At 40.8% G+C, this 21,085-nt stretch overlaps 1 protein-coding gene across 1 annotated transcript in view; it reads left to right on the top strand.

Annotated features, from left to right (window-relative positions):
- ARHGAP31 (Rho GTPase activating protein 31) overlaps nt 1-21,085 on the top strand; it is a 143,639-nt gene that overhangs the window by 67,921 nt on the left and 54,633 nt on the right. Inside the window, exon 2 of the mRNA XM_007532109.3 lies at nt 17,821-17,923. Coding sequence (XP_007532171.1) covers nt 17,821-17,923 — 103 coding nt within the window. The remainder of the gene's footprint in view (nt 1-17,820; nt 17,924-21,085) is intronic.

Here is a 21,085-nt window from a genome sequence, read left to right as displayed (position 1 = left end):
CACTGAAAGCTAAATTCCGGGTGGATTCCAGCCTCCATATAATACAGTTATCACTGGGGTTAATGGGGAGTCCAGCCATATAAAAGGAGGTGTGTCTAAACCTTCTGAGGTTGACACCATATTTATTTAATTCAAATTTCCACTCATATGGGCAGGATGGGTTGAGGAGTCAAATGAAAAACAAAAAATAACAAGCAAAAAATAGTGGATGCATTATGCCCCAGAAGCTCCACCTATAAGCCAGAGTCAGTAGGCATGAGGACTTGGACACTTGCAGGTAGGAATCAAGCTGCCATCTTCCCTTCTCCCCAGCTGCACCCAGGAGTCTGAGTGCATGTGCAGTGTTAGGTCCAGAGCAAACATTAGCATCGGATGCAAAATTTGGGCTTTTTAAGGGTGGAGGTCTGAGGATAGGAGTGACTATGTTGTTGCAAGCCCTTACAGCTGGTTTCTATTACTTTAACTGATATATACTCAGCACCTAGTACCTGAAAAATATCTGAAGGAATTTGAGGAGAACAGTTACTCTCCTCAAACCTTTGAAGCCTGGTGCCTAGAAGTCAGGACTAGAGACCCAGTTTCCTCAGTTCCTTGTTTTAAGTCCTTCTCCTTCACCAATGAATGCTTAAGACATGATATTATCTCTGATTTCTGGTCTTACCCATGCCTATTCTGTGCCTCAGTTTCCTGAGAATGGAGGCTATGGCTATAAAATGTACTGGAGGGGGCTGGGCGGTGGCACACCCAGTTAAGTGCACACATACTACCATGCACAAGGACCACGGTTCAAGCTCCTGCTCCCTCCCTGCAGGGGGGATACTTCACTAATGGTGAAGCAGATTTGTAGGTATCTTTCTTTCTACCTCTCTATCTCCCTGCTCCTCTCAATTTCTTCTTTCTCTCTCTCTTTCTTTCTTCCTTCCTTCCTTCCTTTCTTTCTTTCTTTCTTTCTTTTTTAATCAGAGCACTTATGGTCATGCAGGGGATTGAACCCAGGACTTCAGAGCCTCAAGCACAAGACTCTCTTTGCATAACCATTATGCTACCTATCCCTACCCCTCTCAATAAAATAAAATGTACTGGAAATGCATGAACTTAAAGTTCAAACAAACTCATAATTGCACTGAACTTTGACATAAGATGTTTGATTTTGGACAATCACTCTGAATCTTGGTTTCCTGCCTGCATCTCAAAATTGTAAGAGTTCAATGAAATAATGATTATTAAGCATCGGATTCCACTTAGCATTTGGCTAATGCATCTCATGAATACCCACTAGGCGGGTGGGGAAGAAGTGGAATGAACACACTCTGACAAGAAAAAGTTATATTGTCCTCATTCTTAAGATAACTGGTGCTAGTGAAGCATACAAGAAGCAGGAGAACACAAAGAACCAGTTTTGTTTTCCTCCTTGATGTCTCATTATCTGGTTCAGTTCATATTCCTTTTCCCTAGGGCATGTGGCCATGGAAGACCCTCCATTGGCATATCCCAAGGAGCAGGTAGTGAGAGAGAGGAGCTATTAGGCCAGGAAATAAAATCTTTTTTAAAAAAATCATCTTTAATTATTGGAAGGAAAAAATCAGAAATCAAGAGGGAAGGGAGAGGTAGAGAGACAGAGACACCTGCAACCCTATTTCACCACTCATGAAGCTTCCACCTGCAGGTGGGGACCGGGGACTCAAACTCAGGTCCTTGTGCATATCATAGCAACAAGTGTGCTCTACCACATGCACCACTGCCTGGTCCTAGAAATAAAATCTTTATCAAGTAAGCGAAGATGACTATGGCCTTTTTTATGCAGTCAAGTATTTAAATGATTTATGGGCAATGGGGGACAAAGCCAATGCTCATGAATTGAACTTAGAAGGATGGTGGAGTGATTGAAAGATCTCTCTGTCATTTAGAAGAAGCCCCATGTAGTGTCACCCGACAAATCCCTTGAGAACAAAATCAGACAGTAGGAAGGGTGAACATACTCACCCCATTTTTTTTTTCTTTTTGTATAGCAGTTCCATTTTCAGCAAGGACTCAAAGCCCAGTGCACAGTTCTTGTGTTCAAGGTGAACAGGCTGGACCCAAGGCCACCTGCAGAATATCTCACTCTTTTTCTTTACTCAGCACCACCCTTCCTCAGGGTCACAACCACCTCCCTCCCACAGACACAAGCCCTAGAGATGCCCTGCCAAGGTCCGTGCCAGGCTGTTTCCACTTGCTCATTCACTCACTAATGAAGTGTGGGCTGGAGACTCCGCCACATTCAATCAGTCTTTCATCCCTGAGTTAGGAAGCCATGCCTTTTTTTTTTTTTCTTTTAGGTAGAGAGAGACAGAGTAAAAGAAACCACAGAACCAAAGCTTCTTTCAATGCTGTGGAGGCTAGGCTCGAACCTGGATCACACATGACAAAGTAGCACACTATCCAAGTGAGTTATTTCAAGTAGTAGTTAGCATTCTTACTGCCTTTTGACAAAGCATAGGAGGTCCTCCCCACTGACCCTAGAGGACCACTTTATTTCTCTTTTGGAAGTGATTTGTTGATGACAAGTCTTTTTTCCTTCACACTTTTCCACCCCACCCTCACCCCCTTGGGTCTATGTCAGAGGGCTGTTCCTTAAAGGAAAGAATTCCAGGGTTGTCACTGATGAGGTTCTAATCCTAGAGCTATCTAGATTGAATGTGATTCTCTCGGTAATGGGGAGCCACTAAATGTTTTGGAGTAGGAGAAACATTATCATTAAGATAGTGTTATAGAAAATTTTCTGGCAGTGGAGATCAAGATAGACTATGATCTTCCAAGGCTCATTAAAAACTCCCCTAATTTACCTGAACACTTCTCTTCCACTAGACTGGTCTAGTCAACATTCCTGGAGTTCACAGCATTATTTCTTGTTTTCCCACTTTGTTTATAGGCATGCATTGCTTAAGAACTGGGATATGTTCTGAGAAATGTGTTGTTAGCTGATCTCATTGTTATGCTAACGTCATAGAATGTAATTGCACAAACATAGATGATATGGCCCATTACACACCTAGGCTTTACACATAGCCTAGTGGAACTGTCAACTTATAGGTGGTCTTTTTTTGACCAAAATGCTATTAAACAATATATGACTGTATATCATCTCCTACCAGATATCTGGTGACTTTTACTAAGTATTTAACTGAGCACTCTGCTCATATTGCAGTGCACATTGCTTCACATCACACCATGCATACATCATATCATGGCATCACATATCATCCCGTGAACCAGTCATAGTTCTTACTATACAGCCTTGATTTGTCTTTCTTGATGTACTTACAACATCGAGAGCCCCTGAGGGTTTGAGTCTTTTCTCTGTACTCTGACGCCAGGCCCTTCATGCACTGACTCACTATAAATGTACATAACTTCCTGTTCTTATTCAGCACCTAAGGGCCCTGCCTTTCTTCCTTACTTTGAAAACCTTTCTAGAACTTCTACCCCCTTTATTTTCTTTGTGCCTTTCTAGGGCTCTTATCATATTTGGTTATTTTCACACTGGCTAAGTACTTAATACCTTGGAGCTTCAACTGAAGCTTATTATGCAGAGATAAAGCCTCCCCCATAAGTTGGGAGGGTTGCACTGGGTACAATTAAAGGATGACAATGTAGAGAACAAAGGTAGACAGACAGGTGGTCCATTCACAGTGATTGTCCATGCCCTTTGTGACTTCTTGAGAGTGGCAGTGCTGGACACCTTTCTGTCCTTGGTGCTAGCTAGGGCCTGACTACTTCTTTTCTGGTAGGAAAATTGCTGGGAACAGTGGATACATTGAAAGCAGGACTTCAGGAGCCAGGTGTTGTATACCTGTTTGAACCACATGTTGCAGTTTGCAAGGACCTGGGTTCAAGTCCTCTGTCCCTACTTGCAGGGGGTAAACATGGCAAGCAGTTTGTTGCAAGTGTCTCTTTTTCTCTCTTCCTCTCTATCTTCCCCTTCTTTCTCAATTCTTCTCTGTCTCTATCCAATAAATGGATGGATGGGTGGATGGATGGATGGATGGATGGATGGATGGATGGATGGATGGATGGATGAAGAACAGGCCCCAGATGGGATGTGTCAGAGCACAAATCAGAGGGAAGACCAGGCACTTTTACAGGAAAGTGCTGACTTGACTTGGCTCTTGAGACCCTAAAAGTGAGGAGAAGGGGCTTCAGGATGTCATTTGCCATATGGAACCTTATCAGTAGTGTAACATAGCTAGGACTTGGCTACATCAGGCCAGAGGGTTAGGCAAATACTTCTCTATTTGACAAGGGGTCAACAACCTTCAGTAGGGTCACTAGAGAGAACTTTAGCAAACATTTAGAAGTCACATCACTGATTTCAGAAACTCTACTGACTTTTTAAATGAAACTTGTTTCTCAAAAGACTCATTCTGTCTCTTTAAAAATATTTTTACTACCTTCTTACTATATAAAATCCAGAAAAGCCAATCTTAAAAAAAATAGAGGAACTAGGTGGTGGCACACTCAGTTGAGCATATATATACCATGCATGAGGACCTGGGTTCAAGATCCCAGTCTATACCAGCAGGGTGAAGCTTCATAAGCAGTGAACCAATGCTACAGGTATCTCTCTTTCTCTCTCCCTATCTACCCTTCCCTTCTCAATTTTTTGTTGTTGTTGTTCTGTCAAAGAGAAAAAGGAGAAAACAGCTGCCAGGGATGGTACAATCATCATGGAGGTACTAAGCCCCAATGATAACCCTGGTCTCAAATAATAATCATGACAATAATAATAATATAAAAGGTAAAAAAGCAAAAATAGTTTTATTTCCCATTATTTAGAGGTGACTATTGCACTTCAGTGTATGTCATTTCAGTGTGTCAAGGCTAAGAAAGGTGGTGCAAAATGGTGACAATGTCGTTACACTCTTTCATTTCTTTTTTTTTTTTGCCTCCAGGGTTGTTGCAGGGGCTCGGTGCCTGCACCCAAATCCACCGCTCCTGGAGGCCATTTTTTCCCCTGGTTGTTTTTACCATTGTTGTGGCTATTATTATCTTTGTTATTGATGTCATTGTTGTTGGATAAGACAGAAATGGAGAGAGGAGGGGAAGACAGAGAGGGGGAGAGAAAGGCTGTAGACACCTGCAGACCTGCTTCACCGCCTGTGAAGCGACTCCCCTACAGGTGGGAAACCAGAGGCTAGAACTGGGATCCTTCCACAGGTCCTTGCACTTTGCGCCACGTGTGCTTAACCCACTGCACTACCGCCCGACCCCCTCTCTTTCATTTCTGAACCAACATATATTGCTTCTGCAACTTTTTCAAAAAGAAATTTAAAATAGATGTTAATCAAAGGTATTGAACACCCAAAAGTCATTACCTTTTTTTAAATATTTATTTATTTCCTTTTGTTGCCCTAGTTGTATTATTGTTGTAGTTATTATTGTTGTGGTCATTGTTGGATAGGACAGAGAGAAATGGAGAGAGGAGGGGAGGATAAAGGGGGTAGAGAAAGACAGACACCTGCAGCAGACCTGCTTCACCACCTGTGAAGCAACTCCCCTGCAAGTGGGGAGCCGGGGGCTCTAACCTGGATCCTTACTCCGGTCCTTGCACTCTGTACCAAGTGCGCTTAACCTGCTGCGCTACCGCCCAACTCCCAAGTCATTACCTTTTTAGTGCACCTCTGGATTGGGAGCCAGGGGCATAGAACCAACTAACTCTCCCCAACTGAGGACCTAATTAGTAACCACAAATTCCTGAAACCTGACATTTTTTTTTTTAAATTATTTATAAAATGGAAATATTGACAAGACCATAAAAGGGGTACAATTCCACACAGTTCCCACCACCAGACCTCCATATTCCATCCCATCCCTAAAGCTTTCCTATTCTTTATCCCTCTGGGATTATGGGCCCAGGATCATTATAGGGTGCAGAAGGTGGAAAGTCTAGCTTCTGTAATTGCTTCTCCACTGAACATGGGCGTTGGCAGGTCAACCCATACTCCCAACCCTATCTTCCTCGTACTCTAGTGGGTTAGGGCTCTGGAGATATGGGGTTCCAGGACACATTGGTGAGGTCATCTGCCCAGGGAAGTTAGGTTGGCATCATAGTAGCATCTGCAACTTGGTGGTTGAAAAAGCATTAAAATATAAAGCAGAACAAATTGTTAAACAGTCAGGAACCTAAAGGTAAGAAAATAGCAGATGAGATTTGGGATCTCCATTTTGGAAAAAACTAGTAGGTCTACTTTAGGTATATTCCAAGGGGCCCATGACTTTACTAAGTATTGATTTCACTAATTTTTTTAAAGATTTTATTTATTGATTGATGAGAAAGATAGGAGGAGAGAAAGACCACTCTGGTACATGTGCTGCCGGGGCTTGAACTCAGGACCTCATGCTTGAGAGTCAAGCACTTTATCCACTGCGCCACCTCCTGGACCACAGATTTTACTAGTTTTTTTCCTGAGCCCAACAGTTAACATGCAGATGGACACAAGGTATTGTCTGGGGAGATGGTGTCAGAGTTGGAAAAAGGACTCGAAAGCTAGATCAGGGAAGAGAGTAGCTCCCAAATATGGGAAAAGTATATAAATATTGTTACCTGTAAATCCCATCGATTTGATCTGGGGTCCATATTTGTTGCAGGAACTTGTATAGCCTCTGTATCCCTATAAGTCTGAGCTCACATTCTGTGGTCACAGCTAGGAACATTCTAGGCTGCACTAATTTCAGGTGCAATCTTCCTCGAGTGGTAGAATATGTTGTTCCCAACATACCTTTGGAGAATGGGTCTGTCCCCACCATTGTTGATCCTCATAGCGGGCAAGGTCCTATAGGGGCCCACAAAGGGGTACACTATGTGTGGAATCTGCCTTCTGATTGCAAAGATTTGGGGTAAGTGACTGTAGCTTGGGACTTTTACTATTCTCCTCACTTGTAGTGTCATGAAGAAAATAAAAGGTGGGTTGGGGAGATAGCATAACTAGGCAATACTTAAGACTCTCATGCTCAGAAGTCCCAGGTTAAATCCCCAGCACCACTGTAAGCCAGAGCTGAGACTAGTTCTCATTCTCTCTCTCTCTCTCTCTCTCTCTCTGTATGTGTCTCTCATAAAATGAATAAAATATTTCTTGAATGTTTCAAAAAAAAATAAATGAATACAAGGCTTTGGAGCCAGACAGACTTGAGTTTGGGTTCTGACTCTAGCACATACTAGCTATGTGATATTGGGCAACTTCCCTGCTCTTGCTAAGAATCAACTCTCATGCTTTTAAAAGAGAAGTGATCCTGTTCTATGTGATAATGGAGTAGAAACTGATGGTTATTCTTGTTTTTGTTTTTGATACATAATGCAGTGTTTGACATGTTGCATTTTCTTTTTTGAGGGACATTGTGTCAGTGAGACACAGAAAACCTGTTTGCAGGAAAAGCAGCAGTCTCTTGGGTGCTTGTGCAGCTCTAGATGATGGATGCATAGTACTGTCCTCATTGCCCCTCAAGAACTCACAACATACTGAGGGAAGTGACAGTGATTCTAGCAACATTTAGCTGTTAGTGCTGCACAGAGTGCTAGGCTTGCAATCAGTTAACTTTCTCTGTGCAGTTGCTCCTATGCGGTGACCTGGGGGATCAAACCAGGCCCTCATGCATGGTGAAGTGTGTCCTCTACTAGACGAACCATCCTCCAGCCCCCAACATAACTTTTTAAATTTTTTCTCTTTAAAAAACAGACACTTTAGCAGAGTGGGGCAGTGGAAGTGTGCTGGGCCCATAAAAAACAGACACTTCAGAAGGATGGCTTCCTTACAACATTTGAATTATACATCAGATTTTTTAAGTATTTTGTTTTATGACAGATGCATAGAGAAAGAGATAGACCAGAGGTCTTAGGGGGCCAGGCAGTGGTGCATGTGGTTGAGCACATACATTACAGTGTGCAAGGACCCATTCAAACCCTTGGTCCCTACCTGCAGTGGGAAAGTTTAACAAAAAGCTTCACAGAAAGCTTCTGTCTCTTTCCCTCTCTATCTCCCTTCCCCATCACTCTTAGTTTCTCTCTGTCTCTATGCAATAATAAGTTAGAGAGAGAGAGAGAGAGAGAGGAGAGAGAGAGAGAGTCGGGCAGTAGTGCAGAGGGTTAAGTGCAGGTGGCATGAAGCACAAGGACTGGTTTAAGGATCCTGGTTTGAACCCCCAGCTCCCCACATGCAGGGGAGTCGCTTCATAAGCGTTGAAGCAGATCTGCAGGTGTCTCTCTTTCTCTCCCCCTCTGTCTTCCCCTCCTCTCTCCATTTCTCTCTGTCCTATCCAACAACAACAACATCAATAACAATAATAACTACAACAAGGGCAACAAAAGGGAATAAAAATTTTTTTTTTAATTGAGAGAGAGATAGAAAGAGAGATACTAGAGTTGTGCTCAGCATTGTCTTATGGTGGTGCTAGGGTTTGATCCTGGGACCTCAAACATGAAAATTTTGTGCGTGATTTTTTTTAATGTTAAGAAATTTTTAAATAAAACACAAAAATTCAGTCTTCTTCAAGGAGAAACTAAAGCCTGAACATATATATATATATATATATATATTATTTTTTCTTAGAAAATTAGCCATTAGCTTGCATTTTTACCCCACTTAAAAAAAATAGCACAAAATTTCAAATTTGTCCTTAATTTTACATTAGACTAGGAGGTAGAGAATTGAAAGCAAAGTGAGGAGAAAGGAATATCAGAGGGAAAACTGCACAAGGACAGAAACCTCCAGACAAACCAAGACTCAGAGAAACTAGGAGGCAGCATGGGGGCAAAGGAATTGTTGCAAGACAGATATAGGGTAATGTAGAAATAATGCAGAGCAAAGATCTTCAGAGAGGGAGAGCAGTTACAAGAAGCTTTGACTACCAGGGAGAAAGCCAGTGTATCCTCTGCTGACACCCAAGAAAAGTCATTGACATCTTTGTTTCCCCTCTTGAAAAATAAATAAATAAAAGGCCAGAGAGCAGGCTCATTCACATCTCAGCAAAAATGTTTAGCCCTCACCCTGCCATTTGCATAGCAACAACAACAGCAACAGCAACAAAAATGTCTTGTCTGAGCAAAGTTTAACCTCCCTTCCTTTTACTCTCCTCCTTATGACTAACAATTCATATCCTGGTCCTTCCTGTCACCTCCATCAGGATATCTGATGTGTGTGAAGGTGTCCTCTGCTCTCTATGAATTCCTGTCTCCTGCCTCTTCCCTGCTTCCTCTTATTGTAAATTAGTTTGCATTTTCTAGAGTTTTATATATGTGGAATTATGCAGTTCTTGCTTTTTTTGTAGTTTGGCTTCTGTCATGATACACAATACCATTCCTTTCTCAGCTGAGTAGTATTTAGTTGTGTCTATCCACCAGTAAACTGTGCTTTGATGGTCAGGAATGCAGGGCTCAGAGAGAGGATGAAATCTGACTAATATAAGACTTTAACAAAATCCAGCATGGGGAGGGAAAGTTGCCACACTTCCCCAAAACACAAATACAGTCTGCCCTGTGCAAGAATATTGCTGCTGTGACCCTAGAACTGATCTAACACAACTGTGCCTGCTCAACTGTTTGTGTCCAGCCTGATCAGTCCCAGAGACTCACTGGACTGGGGCAGTGTAGCAGACATTATTGCCGGAGAAGTGATTTGTTTCTGGCCTTTTCTGTATTAAACTCTTGAAGAGGTCAGAGGGCGAAGGAAAGAAGTGTCCACACTGTTTATAAATACAAAATTGTCTCTAGTTGTACCATGTCAAATCATTGGAGACTAAATATTTTAAAGTGTCGTATAAACTGTGAAGCATAAATCAAAGGTAAGGGTTATTTTTTTCCCATTAAAAGACACATCAAGGTTTATTTTTTGCTATGATTAAAGTTTAACATTTAAGACTGCTGACTCAGGAAAAGCAAAACAAAACAAAAGAAAGAGAACTGTCAATGAAGCAATTCAATTCTAGTATTCTATTGTAAGCAGCAATGTGTACCTCTGTAGGAGGAGGCAAAGTTCTTCGCATCTATGAGAAATCCCACAGAACTAGCTCTGTGACTGACATCCAGCATCCCTCCTTCCCATACCTACACAATGGACACTTTCTTTCCATCTATAGCTACTAAGCTATTTTTGCATTAAGCTTTTACTTTGTTCAGAATCAACTCAATTTGGTTGAACCATAGGGACAATAGTTTAAGAAATTTTGAGACTTAAGAGACTAAATTCTTGAAGCCTCTACACTAGCCACCAGGACTACCTTTAAATCCTTGCTACACAAATGTAGGCTGCAGATTGGTTCTGTCCTTACCTGGAGATTTGTTGTAAAACAAATGTAATGAATGTGTTGATACTCCTCCCAGCCCCTGAAGGACCCCCTACTGGAATATGCATGTTAACAAGAACCGACACCTTCTGCACCCCATAAAGATCTTTGGTCTATACTCCCAGAAAAATAAAGAATAAGGAACCTTCCGATGGAAGGGATGGCACACTGAACTCTGGTGGGAATTGTATCCCTCTTATTGCACAATCTTGTCAATCATTATTAAATCACTAAAAAGAAAGAAAGAAGAAGGAAAGAAAGAAAGGAAGAAAGGAAGAAAGAAAGAAAGAAAGAAAGGAAGGAAGGAAGGAAGGAAGGAAGGAAGGAAGGAAGAACCTAGTGGTATATATATTGCCTCCAGGGTTATTGCTGGGGCTCAGTGCCTGCACTATGAATCCACTGCTCCTGGAGGCCATTTTTCCCATTCTGTTGCCTTTGTTGCCATTACCGTTGTTGTTGGATAGGACAGAGAGAAATTGAGAGAGGAGGGAAAGACAGAGAGGGGGAGAGAAAGATAGACACCTACAGACCTGCTTCACCGGTTGCTAGAACTGGGATCTTTATGGCAGTCCTTGAGCTTGGCACCATGTGCACTTAACCCGCTACGGTACTGCCTGGCCCCCTCTCTCTATATGGTTACTGTTTGAATTTTCTGTCTGCACAAAAAAATACAAAACTCCAGGTGGCTTGCTATATGCTTTCTTTCTTTCTTTCTTTCTTTCTTTCTTTCTTTCTTTCTTTCTTCTTTTTTTCACTCTTCCTTTCTTCCTTTCTTTCCATTTTTTTATAGAGGCAGAAATTGAGATGAAGGAGTGGAAGAGAGAGAGGGAGAGAGAGAGAGGGAGAGAGAGGGAGGAAGAGGAAGAGAGGCAGAGGGAATCTCACACAGCACTACTGAACTGCTCATACTGCTTCCTTCAACAGATGAGGCATATGGGCTTGAACCTGATTCCTTGTGCATGGCAACTTATGCACTCCACCACCACCACTCACCATCTCACCCCAAATGATTTTTGTATACATTAAAGTAGTGGAAACTCAAAACTTCAACTCTAGCTCAGAACCACTTGAAGGCAGCTGCTACTGCCAGAGCTAGATGATTAGAGGATCTTTTCCTATTTACTAAGTGTAATGAAGAGTTTCCTATACTGCCAGCTCTACCCAGGGAAACTAGCTTGCCTCAGGCAGGGGACTATGGTCTCTTCCCCTAGGTTGTTTTAATGTTGCCTCTTGTTTAAACAGAGTTAGGTCTGAGAGGTTCTATAGCCTCTGTACCAAAGCCAGAGTAAATTTATGGCTGGGCTCCATCCGGGAATGTGTTTTCCCCACCTTTAAAACAAACAGAGCCAGAGGTGCTGTAGCAAAAAAGTTGTAGTCTTGGGAGGTCCCTGCCTGAGAACAGGGAAAGACAAGCTGGTGACTGCTTGTGCTTGTGGAGGTCTTTGTAAAGGGCCTCCAAGTCCTCCTGTGAATACTCATAACTCTTGTGTCCACTTATGCCCTGCAAGGCACAACAGCCTTCTGCCTTGGAATAGAAAGGCAGCATGGAACAGCCCAAAGGCATGTACAATTCCACGACTGCTAACCTGAAATTCACACACAGAGATGGAATCTGCTGCCTGTGTTATGAAAATGCATCCAAATATACAGAAAGGAGACCTCACCCAAGCAAAATTACCTCCAAATAGGAAGGTTTAGTCAAAGGAGGACACACACGCCATTTGGGAGAGTAAGGATGAGTATTGATGGGTAAGCGGTTGGCCAACTCTATGCTAAATGCCTACTAGATGGGAGAAAACAGAGTTCATTTTCTCCAAGACTGTGTCTCACCCAATTAATTATACATTTGTGTCATAATAAGTAAGCGTAATGACCACCATTGTGGAATGCTTCTTATATGCCAGAGTCTCTGCTAAATGGTTATAAGTATTACATTAGTCCTACCTATGAAGTTATCGCTGCTGATATTCTCATTTAACAGATGTGGAAACTGAGAAGCAGTATTGATACCTATTTAGCCCTAGTTTTAAAAAGGCAAGTTGCAATTACAGAAGCCAGACCTTCTACCTTCTGCAACCCACAATGACCCTGGGTCCATGCTCCCAGAGGGATAGAGAATGGGAAAGCTATCAGGGGAGGGGGTGGGATATGGAGATTGGGTGGTGGGAATTGTGTGGAGTTGTACCCCTCCTACCCTATGGTTTTGTTAATTAATCGTTTCTTAAATAAAAAAATAATAATAAATAAAATCAAAATAAAAAAATAAAAAGGCAAGTTGGTGTCCAAACCTGTGCTCCTAACCACAGGCCAGCTGTGGCTGGTTTCAGAGCAGCAGCTTGGTGTGATGAAGATAAAGTCAACTTCTTGTGCAAACAGGGATTTAAAACAACATTTTTACCATCAAAATTCTGTTTGCTTACTTGTTTGTCTATTGCTGTGAAAGAGGAAGACAAATATCTCACTGAGAACCCTATTTTATAGAATAAATTGAAGTAGAGCTCTTCTCTCTTCTGCTTGAGATCAGGCAGGGGTACAGACACACCATGTAAAACATCCTAGTAGCAGGCACAGCTCCACAACTGCTAACTCAAAATCCACACACAGCCAGCTTCTAACCCCAACACCACATGGGAGTACCACAGCCCCAGGAGAAGCTCTGTGCTGTGACCTGTCTGCCTGCCTGCCTGCCTGCTGGTCTGTCTAACTGAATAAGGCTTACGCAAGGCTCTGAATCCTAAGACTACTCTCCTTTCATTTGGAGTAACTTAAAAAAAAATTCTCCTTAGATCTAGTCTAGAAGGACAGGACAAAAATATGAATGTGTCCTATAGGAGTATGGGTCTGGGGATGCACAAACTTTGAAACATGGGGAAATACTTTAAGTATGATAGATTTCATTGAGCACCTAACCAGTTGATGATGTTTAGAAACACATCGTGTCTAGACAGCATTGCAATAGAGAATCCAGAAAAATGACTAAATCTGAAAAAACCTTGTGTCTTCCCATGTAAAAATCCAGAGCAGCTGGTTGAGCACACATGTTACAAAGCACAAAAACTCAGGTTCAAGTCCCAGTTCCCCACCTGCAATGCGGGAAACTTCACAAGTGATGAAGCACAGCTGCAGGTGTCTATCTATCTCCATATCCCCTCCTTCCCTTGCAATTTCTCTGTGTTTCCATCCAACAAATAAATAAATTAAAAAATTTTTATCCAGACTAGTTTGGAATTGTGTGCAGGTGTGACCACGTCTCTAAGGCACTAACAGATTAGGTTATTTGGTGTGTGGGGGGGTAAGCACTATGCTAAACTAACCTATGCTCTCATTCATAAGTGGACAATCACCTCTCTGTCCATAGCACTCTCTTGGTGATACCTTACCCAAAACAGTGTGTGACTTGCTATTCCTTTGCATGCCTTGGTGAAGGCCTGGAGCTATCATTCTAAATCAACCAGATTGGGAGGTTTGGGATTAACCTCAGTAGAGAAGGGAATATCTGGGTTCTTCAGCACAAGCACTCATCTTTGAGAGTGGCAGAAAATGAAGAGATTGCCTTTTCAATCAATAATTAGTTTTTCCATTTGGTGAGGTAGATGGGGTATGAGTCTCACCTTAAAATGAAATTTCTTTAAAAAGGCCTTATTTATTTATTATTTATTTTTTTAAACCAGAACACTGGTTAGTTCTGGCTATTGGTGGTGCAAGAGATGGAGCCTGGGACCTTCTGTACACTGCCACTGTACCAAAGCCCACACTTTAGCTTTTATATCATTTTAAATGATACTTCTGAAAGACCTACTTCCAGGTGTTTTTTTTTTTGTTTTTTTTTTTTGCCTTTGCTGAATTCACAATATGTAATTGATTTGGGGTCTCCATTTGCTTTTTCCTCCCTACATCATAAGCATTTTTTCATGTTTGTTACTTTTCGTAAGCAGCAATCTTGAGTGAGGCATGTTGATTTACCTGTGCCTTGGTAAAGCCTTCATGTTTAGAGTAGACTATGTTTCTCCCATTTTAGTGTGTATTAGTCACCTAGAAGACTTCCATTTTATTTTAAATTTTGTTTTCATTTTTAATTGACTCAACATTGGTTTGTTTAGGGGTGTGCGGGACTCACCACACTCAGCACCAAGGTCCAAGTACCAGAGAGTTAATTTTGCCATTACTTTTTTGCTGGTTTACTTGCTTTAGTTATTTACATTAAGCAGGAGTGAAACGATTCCACAGTCATTCTTCCCTTTCCCACTTATTTCACTTACTTCAAGTTCCATCCATTTTGTTCCAAAAGTCATGATGCCAATTGTTTAAAATTTATTTATTTATTCCCTTTTGTTGCCCTTATTGTTTTATTGTTGTAGTTATTACTGTTGTTATTGATGTCGTCGTTGTTGGATAGGGCAGAAAGAAATGGAGAGAGGAGGAGAAAAAGACACCTGCAAACCTACTTCACTGCTTGTGAAGCAACTCCCCTGCAATTGGGGAGCCAGGGCCTAGAACCGGGATCCTTAGGTGGGTCCTTGCACTTTGCGCCACCTACGCTTAACCCATTGCGCTACGGCCCGACTCCCTGAAGTCACTTTTTTTAATGGTCAGGTAGCTTCTATCAAGAATATATATTGGGGGGCTGAGTGGTGATGCACATAGTACAAAACACAAGGACTTGTGCAAGGGTCCCGGTTTGCCCCGGCTCCCAACCTACAGGGACCTTGCTTCACAAGCAGTGAAGCTGGTCTGTAGGTGTCTTTCTCTTTCCCTCTCTATCTTCCCCTCCTCTCTCAATTTCTCTCTGTCCTATCTAGTGGGGGGAAAATGGCCACTAGGAGCAATGGATTTGTAGTGCTGGCACCAAGCCCCAGCTATAACTCTAGAGGAAAAAAAAAAAAAAAAGAATACATCTCGTTTCTTTAACCATTAATTTGGCAAGCATTTAAGTTAATTCTGTATTCTGACTAATGTGGCTAGCGTTACTATATACATAAAGCTTCATACACATTTTAGGTTAGTGTTTTTATATTCTTCAAATAAATATCAAGGAGTATAATTGCCAGATCATAAGTTATTTTTATTTTTGAAGGGTTCTCCATAATGTTTTTCCTTGGAGCTGCACCAGTTTACACTCTTTTTTTAAAAAAATTATTTATTCCCTTTTGTTGCACTTGTTTTATTGTAGTTATTATTGTTGTTATTGATGTTGTTGTTGGATAGGACAGAGAGAAATGGAGAGAGGAGGGAAAGATAGAGAGGGGAGAGAACAATAGACACCTGCAGACCTTCTTCACCACTTGTGAAGTGACTCCCCTGCAGGTGGGGAGCCGGGACTCAAACCGAGATCCTTACGCTGGTCCTTGCACTTTGCGCCACCTACACTTAACCCATTGCACTACAGTCTGACTCCCACCAGTTTACACTTTTAACAACAGTGTATCTGAGTTCCTTTTCCTCTACATCCTGGCCAGCACTTGTTTTCATATAGGCCATTCTTACTGGCATGAGGTGATATCTCATTGTGGTTTTAATTTGCATTTCCCAAATAGTAAGTGATAGTTATGAAATTTTTCCAGGTGAGGGGCCAGGTGGTAGTGCAGCAGGTTGAGCACACATGGCAGCACATGGCACAGCGCATGAACCAGCATAAAGATCCGGGTTCCAGCCCCTGGCTCCCCACCTGCAGGGGGATCGCTTCACAAGCAGTGAAGCAGATCTTCAAATGACTATCTTTCTCTCCCCCTCTCTGTTTTCCCCCACATCTCATGATTTCTCTCTGTCCTATCCAACAACAACAACAGCAATAACAATAATAACAACAACAAGGGCAACAAAAATGGAGAACAATGCAGGCACTGAGCCCCAGCAATAACCCTGGAGGAAAAAAAAAAGAAAGGGAAAGAAAGAAAGAAATTTTTAGGTGCCTGTGAGCTATCTACTTCCTCCCCTTGAATAAGTGTCTATTCAAATAGCTTGTCCAATTTTTTTTATTGAGTTGTATGACTTCTTTATATCTAGGATAGCAACCACTTGTCAGATGTATGATGTTCAAATACTAGGAGGCTTTTAAAGAATATTTTATTTATTTTATAGTAATGAGCCAGAGAGAGAGTAGAAAGAGAGAAAGATACGTAGAGAGAAAGACCAAAGAATGGTTCAACTCTGGCTTATGGTGGGTGGCGCTGGCAATTGTTCCTGGAACCTGAAAGCCTAAGGCATGAAAGTCTTTTATTTGACCATTATGCTGTTTCCTCAGCCCTAGGAGGCTTTAAAAAAAAAAAAATCTGGGCCTCACCTCCAAAATTTCTGATTCATGAATCTGAAGTCTAGCCTGGGAATTTGCATTCCCACCCAGTTCCGAGAATGTCCTGGTGCTGTCCATCAGATCACACTTGAGGAACCAGTGAAATGAAAAGATTGAGTTGAGGGATTTCCAAGGTCACAACTGGTTTCAAACTTCAAGTCTTTGTATATTTTCAAATTCTTAAAAAAATAAATAAAACTCAACACATGAGCTTTCTAAACTTCAACAAAATCCTGTGCTTAAAAAAACAAAAATGCAAAAGCACATCTACAAGTAGAACCTGAAATGGAGTTGGTGTATTGCACCAAAGTAAAAGACTCTGGGGTGGGGGTGGGGTGGGTGGGAGAGAATACAGGTCCAAAAAGGATGACAGAGGACCTGGGGGGGGGTTGTATTGTTATATGGAAAACTGGGAAATGTTATGCATGTACAAACTATTGTATTTACTCATTAATTCCCCAATAAAGAAATTTTAAAAAATATACAAAAACACATCTACAAGTAGAACCTGAATTGGAGTTGGTGTATTGCACCAAAGTAAAAGACTCTGGGGTGGGCAGGAGGGAGAGTACAGGTCCTGGAAAAGGATAACAGAGGACCTAGTGGGGGTTGTATTGTTATGTGGAAAACTGAGAAATGTTATGCATGTGCAAACGATTGTATTTACTGTCGACTATAAAACATTAATCCCCCAATAAAGAAATTTTAAAAAGAAGAGAATTTTTCAAAAATTGTTTTTTGAAAAATTCTACATTTATACCTAATGAACATATAATAAAATATGTAAATAATACTATAAAATGTTCTTGTTTGTGTTAAAGACCAAGCAAAATACATAAACTTGCTGTTTCATTTGCAGAAAAAACACATCAGTTCTAAAACATACTTTATATATGCAGTTTGTAAACCAGATATATTACTTTTAAATATATATGTATGTAAAATACAACACATACCTACATGCTGTGTGACATTACATTCACATTGATAATTTGAATAAATAAGATACTTATTTGAGAGAGTGCAAAAAAAAAAACAAAAAAAAAAGAAAGCACATCTACCACTTATAATTGTTTCCACTTATAACTCTTATGCTTTCCTTATTTCTCTTTGAAGTTACCTGAAATTTTTTAAAAGATATTTTAAAGGATAGCCAGTCTTATATTAATTATTAATTAGTCTAAAATATTAATTATTTTTTCTTTTCCTTTATATAGTTCCATATGTACTGAAGAGCTGTGCAGAATTTATTGAGACTCATGGCATTGTGGATGGAATTTATCGGCTTTCAGGAGTCACCTCAAACATACAACGTTTAAGGCAAGTAAAAGAATAACAATTCCCAAGAGAATTCTTACATGCTTCTTCGTCTGTCCAAGCCTCTGTTCATGGGAGGAGGAGTATTAAAAACCTGAAGGGATTGAGGGAAGGTTGGAAGGGCCAAAGATCACCTGCTGATGTTTTCAGATGCCTAACTATAATCTAATCAGGAAATTCTCTAATCTGGTATCCTTTTTTCCAATAAAAACTCCTCAGGCTTTTAATGTTTGTCTTGCACCATACTTATCCTTCTTCATTGGATTTGATGTAACTCAATAATTTAAATTACAAGTTAGGAAAATATGATTTATTATCCTCTATTTACCTACCCAAAATTCAGTTAGATTCCAATTATATAGTGTTCAGAACTTGGGCATGATGTGGATTTTTTTCTTTTGGCACACATTAAACCTTTGATATTTCATCTGAATGAGAAGCCAGAAATTTACATGATCATGTGTTTCTCTAATTGATGCTGGTATTTTTTTAAGTAGTTGATAGATACGTATTTCCAATTCCACAGTTTTATTCTAAACATTTAGAAGAAATTTATATCACACTAAATCAAGAAAACAATGTCACACAGCATGTAGGTATGTGTTGTATTTTACATACATATATATTTAAAAGTAATATATCTGGTTTACAAACTGCATATATAAAGTATGTTTTAGAACTAACGTGTTTTTTCTGCAAATGAAACAGCAAGTTTATGTATTTTGCATGGTCTTTAACACCAACAAGACATTTTATAGTATTATTTACATATTTTATTATATGTTCATTAGGTATAATGTAGAATTTTTCAAAAACAGAAATATTCTTTTATTTAATTTTTTTTTTTTTGGCCTCCAGGGTTATTGCTGGATCTCAGTACCTGCACTATGAATCCACTGCTCCTGGAGGCCATTTTTTTCCCTTTTGTTGTCCTTGTTGTTTATCGTTGCTGTTGTTGTATTATCATTGTTGTTGCCATTGCTATCGTTGTTGTTGGATAGGACAGAGAGAAATGGAGAGAGGTGAGGAAGACAGAGAGGGGGAGAGAAAGATAGACACCTGCAGACCTGCTTCACTGCTTGTGGAGCGACTCCCTGCAGTTGGGGAGCCGGGGGCTGGAACCCGGATACTTACTCAGGTCCTTGCCCTTTGTGCCATGTGCGCTTAACCCTCTGTTCTACCGCCCGACTCCCAAAAATAGAAATATTCTTATACAATTAATGTATAAAATTTAATAGGATAATACAGATAACTCATTCTTTTTCTTTTTTTTTAAGTCTAATATCATTGTATTGAAGAAATGCTGATTTACAGGGTTTTTGTTGTTACAAGGGCATATTTCCACATTTCCCAGTAACAGGTAACAATACATTTCACCCTCAACCAAACTATTACCTTATTCCACTGTAGAGGATTAGGTACAGAAAGAGGCTGGATAGGACTTCCACTGTAGAACTGACAGCTTGATCTACTGCCCTTTCACTGAATCCAGCCAAGTTTCTTTAGTGTTGAGATATCACATGAGTATAGACTCAGTCATTTCTCAGTCATTAGTCTACCATTCATGCTCCTCCTTTTCTCATTCTGAGTCCCAGAGTCTGCTGTGATAGATAGTCCAGGAGGATACAACCTGTATTGTCCTTTGCTTAGTTTCTTAAAATTCATCTGCAAGTGATATCATCTAGTATCCCTCCTTCTCCTTTTTTGCTTATCTCGCTCAATATGAATTAAATCTTCTCTTCTCAAATCCCAGATCTCTCTCCCTCTCAAATCTCAACTGTAATGAAATTATACCAAAGTAATAAAGCATCATTTTTACTCCTGGAGGACTGATGACTGTTAAAAATAACTGCTGTGTGGCAACTATGAGCGTTAATGAGTCTATATGCTTACATAATTTCACTGACTGCTAGTATGAAATGTTTGAGTTTCAACAGCAAATGCATATTTCATGGTTAACACTAAGCTCTAAAGTCTACCGCACAGCAGTTGACGTCATGGAAGGACACTTGAGCAATGGCTCTTTTTTTTTTTTTTTCTGCCAGGGTTATTGCTGGGGCTCGGTGCCTGCACCGCGAATCCACTGATCCGGGAGGGCACTTTTTTCCCATTTTGTTGCGCTTGTTGTCGCCATTGTTGTTGTCATTTTTATTGTTGTCATAATTTTTATTGTTGTCATTGTTGTCGGATAGGACAGAGAGAAATCGAGAAAAGAGGGGAAGACAGAGATGGGGAGAAAAAGACACCTGTAGACCTGCTTCATTGCCTGTGAAGGAACCCCAGTGCAGGTGGGGAACCCGGAGCTTGAACCAGATCCCTACGCCAGTCCTTGCACTTCGCCCCATATGCACTTAACCCACTGTGCTACCGCCCGACCCCCAGCTAATTCGTTTTCACTTAAAGATTGACCTTAGCTTTGACCAGGGAAATTTTTTAAAGTTATTTATTATATTTTTAATTGCCACCAGGGTTATTACTGGGGCTCAGTGCAGGCACTACAAATCCATAGGCTCCCGAGGCCAGTTTTTCCTCCCCCCACCTAATTTTCATTAGATACGCTAGAGAGAAATTGACAGATGATGGGGAGCTAGAAAGAGGGAGAGAAAGATAGACACCTGCAGACCTGCATCATAGCTCATGAAGTTGACCTTCTGCAGATGGGGAGCAAGGGGCTAGAACCCAGATCATTTCACAGGTCAACAAGGGAAATTTTTTACTGCTTCATTAAGGAAATGTTGTTGTTGTCATAGAGGCACAGTTTTACGTCTCAGTAAGACAATTTTTGTCTAAGTAAGTGAATAAACTAAATTTTTCCTGTTCTAGGAACTTTGGTAGTAGGTGCAGTGAGTTGCACACACACACTCACACACACACAAGAATATATTCCTCAAATCTTTAAGTTATGGATCAATTAAAAAATTTAAAATAAAATGTGAAAGGGGTTACGTGGTGGCTCACCTAATGGAGTACGTGTTACACTGCATGAAGATCAGGGTTCAAGCCTCCAGTCTCCATCAGCCATAGGGAAGCTTTATAAATGGTGGAGCAGAGCTTTAGGTGTCTCTCCTCAGTTTATCTCCCTATTTATTAATGCAGACAGTAGGAGGAGAAAGAACCAGACATCACTCTGGCACATGTGCTGCTGCGATCGAACTCAGGACCTCA

Source organism: Erinaceus europaeus, chromosome 9, assembly GCF_950295315.1.
Source record: "Erinaceus europaeus chromosome 9, mEriEur2.1, whole genome shotgun sequence".
Classification (NCBI taxonomy): Eukaryota; Metazoa; Chordata; class Mammalia; order Eulipotyphla; family Erinaceidae; genus Erinaceus; species Erinaceus europaeus.
The sequence above is the reverse complement of the archived record's forward strand: the minus strand, read 5'-3'. Positions and strand labels throughout refer to the sequence as shown.